This window comes from Mercurialis annua, linkage group LG6, assembly GCF_937616625.2.
Source record: "Mercurialis annua linkage group LG6, ddMerAnnu1.2, whole genome shotgun sequence".
Taxonomy (NCBI): Eukaryota; Viridiplantae; Streptophyta; class Magnoliopsida; order Malpighiales; family Euphorbiaceae; genus Mercurialis; species Mercurialis annua.
Window position 1 is genome coordinate 8,196,640 of NC_065575.1, and position 10,089 is coordinate 8,206,728.

The window sequence follows — 10,089 nt, forward strand, 5'->3', positions numbered from 1 at the left end:
GTATGGTAATTTTTTTTATAAATTAATTTATTTTTTTCATAGATGAACAATATTTAGATATTTGTATTTATAGTATACTGCCATAGATGAAGTATCTGTTTGTATTATTATTTAGGCTAAATGACTAAAAAAAGGCAAGTATAAAGTTTGAATATTTCAATTTTATCCAATTTGTTTTGAAACGTACGATTTCGTTTTAATTGCACCCAACTATACAATTTTACTTATGTGGCGCTGATGTGTGACATGTCACATCAGCGCCACATAGACGTCACATGAGTAAAATCATATAGTTGGACACAATTGAAATGAGATTATGCGTTTCAGGATAAACTGGATAAATTTGAAAAATTTGGACAAAATAAAAGTAATTTGCTAAAAAAGAAAATCATACAGTTAGAGTAATTTGCTCAAAAAAATGTACAAACAAAGAGTAAGCAGTTGTATAAACGGTGTCGCTTTGCTCATCTCCATAACGCTGCAAGCAGTTATTTATATATCTCCACCTCTTCTTGTCTGGACAAAATAAAAGAAAAATAAGCAACTTCTCCTCTTCCTATTATCTTCGTTTCCGGTAAAGCTTCTCTCTAATTTTTCTTACTGTTATTTTGTTGTTGTTTTGATATCATAATTATCATTAAAAAAAATTAAATAACTAAGTAAAATATTCTCAATCGGTTTCCTATTATTTATTGTTTTTTCAGGTAAATTAGTTTGAGAGCTTCTCTATTAAATTAGTATGACGGCGATAATGATGATCATGCGAAGGCGGTGTTAATGGTGACGGTTGTGCTCAATTGATTGTTCCGTTAATTGACAGAATTTTACCGTCAGTTCAAAAACACAAGACAGAGAACGGAGATACGATTCGCTTCCTTTCACAGTTTTATTATTCTCTGTATATCAAATTTATTTGTTTAATTTGGTCATTCAATTAGGATAAGTGAAAAAAGAAAAGGAAATCCCCGTATCTGCTGTAATTAGGGTTTTTGGCTTTTCTATTTTAGTTAGTTTGGGGATATCCGATTTTGTAATTGTAGCGCTCCTCTCCTCATACTGTACAATCAACTATAAATTTTGCATTGTGTCTTTTTTATTTATTTGTTAACTTTTTGGGTTATCTTTCATCGAAGATTTATCGATAAGTTTGTGCTTAATTCTCCCAATATATAAAAAAAACTGCCAAAAAATATAGAAGCAAAAAAAAAAAATACAGAAAATTGATAAAAAAAAAAAAGTATAAAATTTGCTTAAATTATTACAAATGGGGAGCCCTGGATTGAGCACTCGAAGTAACGGGCAGCCGCAACAGCAGCGATTTGGCATTACTGAACCCATATCTTTGGGCGGGCCTACTGAGTATGATGTGATAAAGACACGCGAGCTTGAAAAGGTGTATTTTTGTGATTCTTTAAATTTTTTGTTTAATGTGATTTAGTGAATTGGTTCTGTTTATGCTGATTCTGAGTATTGTGTGGGTGTGTTTAGCTTTTGCAAGATGCGGGATTGTATGAGAGTCAAGAGGAGGCTGTGAGTAGAGAGGAAGTGCTTGGCAGAATTGACCAGGTTCATACTTAGTTGCTTTATCACTCATACTGTGCTGAGAAAGTATTTGGATATTGTTATCAGCTAATGCTAGTACTGGGAACATGTTAAAGCGGCCAAACATGATCAAAGAACATCTGCAATTGATTTTACCATGTTCTCCTAGGAATTTAGTAGACCTTATCTCCTTTTATTTTTTTTTGGAAGAAAAACATTATTTATTAATATTTTTGTATTGATGATGGCGTACGATGGAACAGATTGTGAAGCATTGGGTCAAAGTAATTAGCCGCATGAAAGGGTTAAATGAGCAGTTGGTGCAAGAAGCAAATGCTAAGATTTTCACCTTTGGTTCTTATCGGTTAGGGGTAAGCTTCTTCATTTCCTTAGTTGCAATTGACTTTTTAGACTATGTACCTCTGCAGTTTAGGAAGTGAGGAACTATGAACAGGAGTAAAATGACAGTTTTACTCTTCCACTTTGTACTAGCTTATTTTATCAGCTATTATACTTGTAACTGTTTATTTGCGTCTGTGAATGGATTAAGAATTAACAAGCATGAGGATGTGTTTTCACAACTCTGCTGTGTGTTTAGCTGCACAGTTTTGGCAGAAACTTACAGTGTTTACTTTATTGAATTTTTTATTTTTATTTTCTATCCTATCAAAGTTCTGTTTATGAAAGGTATGCAATGTAAATTATGTGACACGTTGATGTCATATTCAAGCAAATGTGTTTTGATTTCTTAGTTGAATTTATGGTCATCTTTTGCTGATGTTATCGTGAAATCATGGGATGGGGGAGGCAGTGTCAAGTGCACTTTGGGCATCAAGTCTCCCCTTCTTTTAACTGAACACTTGATAGGCATAAAGAGTCTCTGATTTCTTCTTCAAATCTTCTTAACAAAACACTATATTTTTCTACATTATCCACATTATTTAATCATAATATTAATTTATCATAATATTAATTTCTAAATGGTAGGAAGAGGAAAGGTGTTAATCGGCATTATTTTTATTCTTGTTAAAGTATGTTGTAGTCCAAAATAAAGCGATAATGTCTTTCGTACTTTATTTAAAACAGAAAGAAACAAAAGGGTGAACTGTCTTCTAGTGTTCCCTCAGATTAATCTTTGGCTGAGGTAGTATTTATGTTTTTGAGTTTATTGGTACCATTAATTATCTCTCCTTCCTTTTTAGGTGCATGGCCCTGGTGCAGATATCGACACACTTTGCGTGGGACCTAGACATGCAACACGAGAAGTGCGATCAATTTTTGGTGTAGCAAACTTTAGTTTTAGTTTTGATAATGTTCAAATAATTTAAAAATGCTTCTAATGTTGAATGCAGGAAGATTTTTTTGGTGAGCTACATAGAATGCTTTCTGAGATGCCTGAAGTGACAGAGTTGCATCCTGTTCCTGATGCACATGTTCCAGTGATGAAATTCAAGTTTCTGGACGTTTCTGTGGATCTTCTCTATGCAAAATTGTCCCTTTGGGTGATTCCTGAAGTAAGTATTTGTTAAACCAGGGATTTTTTTTAATACTTACTATTAATATTTTTTCCCCGTCAAATGCTGTATACAGAAACTGTTTTAATTTGGCTGGCTGTAAGCTTTCTCGGAGAAACTATTTTCTGCCTTTTAGTATTTTATATGATACTTCTATGCATAACATATTTTATGTGTAGCTCTTTTGTGCGAGTTACTGATTTGAACTGGTTTGTTTTGACATGATAATTTCATTACAGGATTTGGATATTTCACAGGACTTGGTACTACAAAACACTGATGAACAAACTGTTCGTAGTCTTAATGGCTGTAGAGTTACAGACCATATTTTACGATTGGTGCCTAATATTCAGGTTTTGTCATTGATTTATGCTCTGCACTCTTTTTGTGCTTTTCCTATTTGTTCTGTGTCGCATTAATTTTGTATGTGATTTTCTTTTCCTGAGTGCAGAATTTCCGCACAACATTGCGATGCATGAAATATTGGGCAAAGCAACGTGGTGTTTATTCAAATGTACGAACATGTGTTGTCTGTGAAAATCTAATACTTTTGTTGCCATTTCTTTTCATGCTTACCGGATTGTCTGTCTGTTTCTTATCATCAGGTTTCAGGGTTTCTAGGTGGTATAAACTGGGCATTACTTGTTGCACGCATATGCCAGCTATTTCCCAATGCACTGCCCAATATGCTAGTCTCCCGGTTTTTCAGGGTGTATACACAATGGCGTTGGCCAAATCCAGTCATGCTCTGTGCAATTGAAGAAGGATCTCTTGGTCTTTCAGTTTGGGATCCTAGAAGAAATCCAAAGGACAAGAATCATTTGATGCCAATCATCACTCCTGCTTATCCTTCCATGAATTCTAGCTACAATGTGTCATACAGCACTTTGCGCATCATGTCAGAAGAGTTTCAAAGGGGGAATGATATATGTGAGGTACGACTTGTGATCGATGACTTTGGTTCTCCCATTCAGATTTGCTGTTTGCATGTATAATGTTAAGTGATACACATGCTATTACTTAAGAGTGTGTAACGACGTAGATGCTGTTTCGAGGAATTTTTAAATTTCATCTCCAGAGAACTGAGAACCCTTTCAGTTATAGTTTTACTTTGGTCTCTTTTGGGTGGACCATTAATTTCTGATCATGATCGGGTTTTACATGCTGTTCCCTTGTTCCTAACTTCTGGGTGGTGCTCTAAATCTTAAAACTTGGGTTTCATTTTTCCGGCTCTGCTACTTTACCCAAGTTTGGCTAAAGAGGAGTTGAGGGTACATAATCAAACAAATAAAAAGATTTAAGTCCAGGCATATCATTTGGAATAAGGCCATCATGTAATTGTAATTATGAAAAGAGACGAGGTGTTATGTTTGTTGAAAATTGTTAGCTTTATGTACCGGGTATTTGTCTCTAATTAGAATTTGACTTCTTTCTATCATCTTCCATTTCTCTCAAGTTTATGTGCTTGCATTTGTTTTTTTACTTGTGCCACACTTTGCATTTACTTTCATTATCATTGTCATTGCCATTAGCATGAATTTATGTTATCTACCACTTGCAGGCTATGGAGGCAAGTAAGGCTGATTGGGATAATCTATTCGAGCCTTTCGCATTCTTCGAAGCATACAAGAATTACCTGCAGATAGATATTGGTGCAGAAAATGAAGATGATCTAAGAAAGTGGAAAGGCTGGGTTGAATCTCGTCTTCGTCAACTTATCTTAAGGGTACAGCAACTCTCATTCTCAAATGCAGTCTTTTTTCTCTCTCTCTATCTTCTTGCTTGCATGGACTCATGTATAACTTCTTGTGTTATGCCATATATATGACACTTATTTTTTTCTTTTAGATTGAGAGATACACATATAATAAGCTTCAATGCCATCCATACCCAGGCGAATTTACAGACAAATCTAGACCTCTGCATTGTTCGTATTTTATGGGTTTGCAACGGAAACAAGGAGCTCATGCAAATGAAGGGGAACTGTTTGATATCAGGTTAACTGTTGAGGAATTTAAAAATGTTGTCAATATGTATACCTTGTGGATGCCTGGGATGGAGATCTATGTAACTCACGTAAAGCGAAGAAGTATTCCTAGTTTTGTTTTTCCAAGTGGTATCCGTCCTCGTTCATCAAAAGAAACTTGGGATAGCAGACGAAGTTTAGCAGAAAAATTAGCTGAAGGTAGAGGAGTTTCAGATGGATCGGATGAAGGAAGGAAGAGAAAGCAGACTGACGACAATATAGGAAATCTGAAGAAAATTGCCCAGCCTTGCGCCTCTTCTACTTTTAGTGGGGAAGTCAGTAATGGAAGCCCTTCCTCTAGCAATGTTGCAAATACAAACGGAATAGGGATTGAAGTCTCAGCTGAGAATGGGATAACAGAAGATGTGTCAAATATTTCAAATAATTTAGCAGGTTTTCTTGCTCACAATGGTGAGCTTAATCCACTGAGTAAAGTTTTGCCCGCTGCCGATGAAGCACCATCTGATGATGCTGAGAAGCTTGCAATTGAGAAAACAATTTCAGACCCTTATATTACCAATCAAGCCTTACCTCAAGAACTTGAAGAGCTTGAAGATGGCTTTCAAAATGGAAATCAGGTTAAAGATGAAGGAGCCAACACAAGTGACAGTTCAATGGAATCTTCACTGCCAAATACAAGTTTTACAAAACCATCAGATGCACCAATCGTCTCCAACAATGGAGCTGGTGCATTCACTTCTGTATGTCCTAATGGTGGCTTGGAGGAGCTTGAGGTCTTTTCACTGTCCTAAAAGTTTCACGTCCTTATTTAGTTATCTCATTTAGTAGCATTTTGCCATATTTCATGGGTTGCTCAACTTGCATTACCTGCATTTTATATCGCTGCTGCTATGTTTTGCATTTCCTGTTTTCTGGGTAATTGATCCCAAAGATCACTGAACTTTCGAGTTTTTTCATTTCAGTCACTAAACTATTTTTTTTTTCATTTTGATCACTGAACTTCATTTTTTTTCATTTTGGTATTTCAGGCCAAAAATGCTTAGGTGGCAGCCGGAAATTGACATGTGACAACCGGATTTTACAAGTTTAATTTGATAATTTATCACATATACATAATTTCACTTTGAAAATGAGTTTTTAGATTAAATAATGCATATATGGCAAGTTTTCAGGTTAAAAAAAAATAATTCCGGCTGCCACCTAATGAAAAAAAATGAAAGTTCAGTGATCAAAATGAAAAAAAAAATAGTTTAGTGACTGAAATGAAAAAATTCAAAAGTTCAGTGATCTTCAGGATCAATTACCCCCTGTTTTCTCAATGTGAAATAAGACGGCTGGAATGTGGGAATTTTGGGGATTTCGATTATGTTTGATTGAGAGGAGCATTAAATTTTGAAAAATAGCGTTGTAGGTTTATAGAATGTTACGTTTGAGCTATATGCTTCTCCAATATAAAGCTGCATAATCTCATGTTACGTTTCTTGAGGTTCAGATGAACTTACTATTACTTATTACGTATATATGATGTACCAATCTTTATTGGTAACTGTATAGTTTGAAATGAGAAATGTTTGTTGTTTGCTTGTTGAACTTGTGGCACTATTGAACTTATCAATACTTATTTACATTCCGAACAAGGCTGTGTTCCTGACTTTCTTGTCTGTTTTTTCACCTAAGCCTGTTGAACTTGCGGCACCAATTTCTAATGGGATTTCATCTGCAGCACCTGTGGCTCAACGAAAGCCACTTATCAGGTAAAATGCATCATATTACTGTAGTTATAATTTTCTAGAAAGACGTAGATAATTTGCATTTCTGTTGATTCTTGCGCGAGTATTTATCTGAGTTTGTAAGAACATGATGGTGTCTGTTAGGTTGAGCTTCACTTCACTAGGTAAAGCCAATGGCAGATGCAGTTAAAAGGGACAGAGTGTAAGCTGGAAGAAAGCTGGCGGCGCCTGAACTTGAGCATTGTCTAGATTTTTCGATGTACAAGGAGAATTCGCGAAGAAGAGAAAACTCTTCCTTTGTAACAATAATATTCTATTCTGTGTGTAATAATCTTGAATATCTCCTTTTTTAAGTCAGTTTTAATGCATGAAAATATGTTATATATAAGAAAAGACACTTCATAAAGTTGAATGACTGGATTGTCTCTGTTTTTAAATTCCGAAGCTGCATTTCTTAATATTGTGATGGATGTAGGATTTCACATTTGATTGTGTTTATCTTAGCGATGTTGATTGTTATCCATTTTCCAACTATTAGATGAGTTGGGCGAAATATTTTAATGTGTGTTTAAAAAATCAAATTGGTGGCCCAACTATTTTAATCGCCGATTGGTGGTTTAGTAAAAATCAAAAATATAGAAACAGCAATAGATTTTAACTCTTTTTTTTTGAAAGCAAACTTAGATTACTTAAATAGCTGCAGTATCAGCCAATACAATGTTATAGATTTTTGGTGGGACACTCCCCAGCCGGATACAGGATTGTTCACTATTTCTCAAAGCCAAGCTAGCTAGAGCATGAGCTGCTGCGTTCCCTTCTCTTCGAATGAATTGAAAACCTTTACAATTTCCTCTTCTCTTTCCTTCTATGCAATCATGAGCAATCACTCCGATGTCATTGCAAGGCAGCTCTCCCCTGTTGAAAGTATCCTCTACTACTTTTGAGTCTGAGAAGACAGTAAAAGGAGTTAGATTACATTCTTCTGCCAAGCTGATTCCATCTCTCACTACACTAGCTTCTCCCACGCTCACTTTTGCATTCCATCCATACTTCCTGCAGCCTGCCGCAACCACTATTCCTTTGCTGTCACGGATCACCACTCCGGTGCTGTGATAGTTGTTAGTTATCTTGAAACTAACATCCACATTTACTGCATATTCTCCTAGTTTCGGTGGTATCCATCTCCTGTCTTGCTCCCTCTCTCCATTGTTCCTCCCATTACTTCCTAGCTTTCTTTTTACCTGGCAGTCTTCTATGTAAGCATTAGCCCAATCCAGTAGTTGGTCTTCTGGCTTTGTAACCTGATCAAACAGCAAGGAGTTTCTGTTATGACAAATCAGCCACATCAAAACACAGAAGACCAAAAACTCTTTATTAGTTAAAATATCAAAGGCATTAGCGATTAAATCCTGCAGACTCCGGCTCTCCCCTGGCTTCATTCTTCCACTTTCCTTCCAGTACCGCCATGCCTTTCAGACTTTCTTGCAGAACCATAAAGTGTGGATTGTAGATTCTGTATCTCTACCGCACCCTTTGCACTGCTCTTCAATCTTCATCCCTCTCTGCCTCAGATTCACCTTGGTTGGGATCCAATTGTATAGCATTTCCACACAAAAATTCTGACTTTTGGTGGGATTTTTAATTTCCAGAAACACTTCCACCATTTCATTTGCTTCGAAGTATCACATTCTGATGGTATGTCTGTTAAATTGCTGGCCACTTGGTACCCACTTCTCACGCTATACTTCCTACTTTTGTCATAATGCAATCTTAGGTGGTCTTGGAATGCTGAGTTAGTTAAAGGGATTTGTTTGATCACCTCTGCTTCCTCTTGCTCGAAGGACTCCTCAATAAGGGGACCATTCCACTGCCCTAACTCATCAATAAGATCTTTCACCTTCAAATTAGGATCCAAAACAGGTTTGCTAAGGATGGTAAAAGACTTTTCTATGGGGATCCATTTATCTTTATATACCCTTATGCATTCTCCATCTCCCACTCTCCACCTTAAGCCTTCTGATAGCACTTCTCTCCCCCACATCAAACTCTTCCATGTGAAGGAGGCTGCCCTTGGACAGTTAGCCTTTAGAAATTCCCCTTCCTTGAAATATCTACATTTGTAGACCTTTGCCAGGCTGTCGGGGTTAACCATGATCCTACAACACTGTTTGCTAGCAAGCTTCTATTAACCCACTCTAAATTTTTAAAACCCATCCCCCCTTTGCTCTTCGGTTTACACATCTTGCTCCAGCTTGCCCAGTGAATTTTCCTCTCTCCCTCCTTACCCCCCACCAGAATTTGTTGCAGTAAACTTCCAATTCTTTAATCAATGCTTTAGGGAGCCTAAAACAATTCATACTGTAAGTTGGAATAGATTTTAAGTCTTTATGATGGATTCCTGTCAGATTCTCGTCGACAGTTTCCTATATTTGGTATTATTCGGAGAATTTAACCATAAATGGGTTACTTTCATGCACTTTCTATTTGTAGCAGCATACAGTCTGCAAGCAACGAGAAATTCTCAAGTAAACTCACTCTACCACGTCATCCATAGACTAAACCTATCATATTATACCACGTCATGAAAATAGTGGCATTATCGTAATATAACCATTAAAAGGTGTAAAAAAGTAATAACCAAAATTACGATAATACCACTATTTTAATGACATGTTATAATTTAATAGATTAGTTTATAGATGACGTGGTAGACGTGGTCTATCTAAAAATTTCTCCTAAGTAACACCGGTATTTTTACAATAACGAGTATTAATAGTTTGTGAACATTCTATGAATATAAACGCCCATAGCTCTTGAAGGTAAAATGCCCTCCGAAGCACATAATTAAATTTAGAGTTAATTATATATAAAATCATCACTTTTATACGAAATTTCAGAAATAACACAACTTTAAAACGTGTCAATTCAGAACACTAACTTTCGTGTCTTTTCAAGAATAACATCGGTAATTTCTAGTGACGTTTTTGCTGATGTGGCATGACACATGAGTCTTCAAGTCGGTGAAATTTACAAAAAAATGTGCACATGTTGTTTTTGAAAAGAAATAAAAGATAATGCCTTGAATTGACACGTTTTAAAGATCATGTTATTTTTGAGATTTTGTATAAAGGTGATCATTTTATATGTAATTAAATTTTAAATTTATAAAATTATAATGTTTTTTAAGTATAAACAAATCAAAACTCAATGAATTTAAGTAATGTAAATTTTTTAAATATAAAATAAAATTTGAAAATATCATCAATATATTTCTAAATTTTAATTTAAAAGATTACTTATCATCATCAAGATTAAC

General features: G+C 35.5%; 1 protein-coding gene across 1 annotated transcript; it reads left to right on the plus strand.

Annotated features, from left to right (window-relative positions):
* The first annotated feature begins 469 nt into the window (after positions 1–469).
* Positions 470–7,179, plus strand: LOC126686556 (nuclear poly(A) polymerase 1-like). Its single transcript, XM_050380672.2, has 13 exons — positions 470–574; positions 705–1,393; positions 1,489–1,566; positions 1,806–1,913; positions 2,745–2,807; positions 2,895–3,056; positions 3,296–3,409; positions 3,508–3,570; positions 3,662–3,991; positions 4,618–4,782; positions 4,905–5,816; positions 6,721–6,797; positions 6,918–7,179. Exons 2-13 carry the CDS (start codon positions 1,265–1,267, stop codon positions 6,961–6,963), a joined length of 2,247 nt encoding a protein of 748 aa, XP_050236629.1. The 5' UTR covers positions 470–574; positions 705–1,264; the 3' UTR covers positions 6,964–7,179.
* Positions 7,180–10,089: the final 2,910 nt, after the last annotated feature.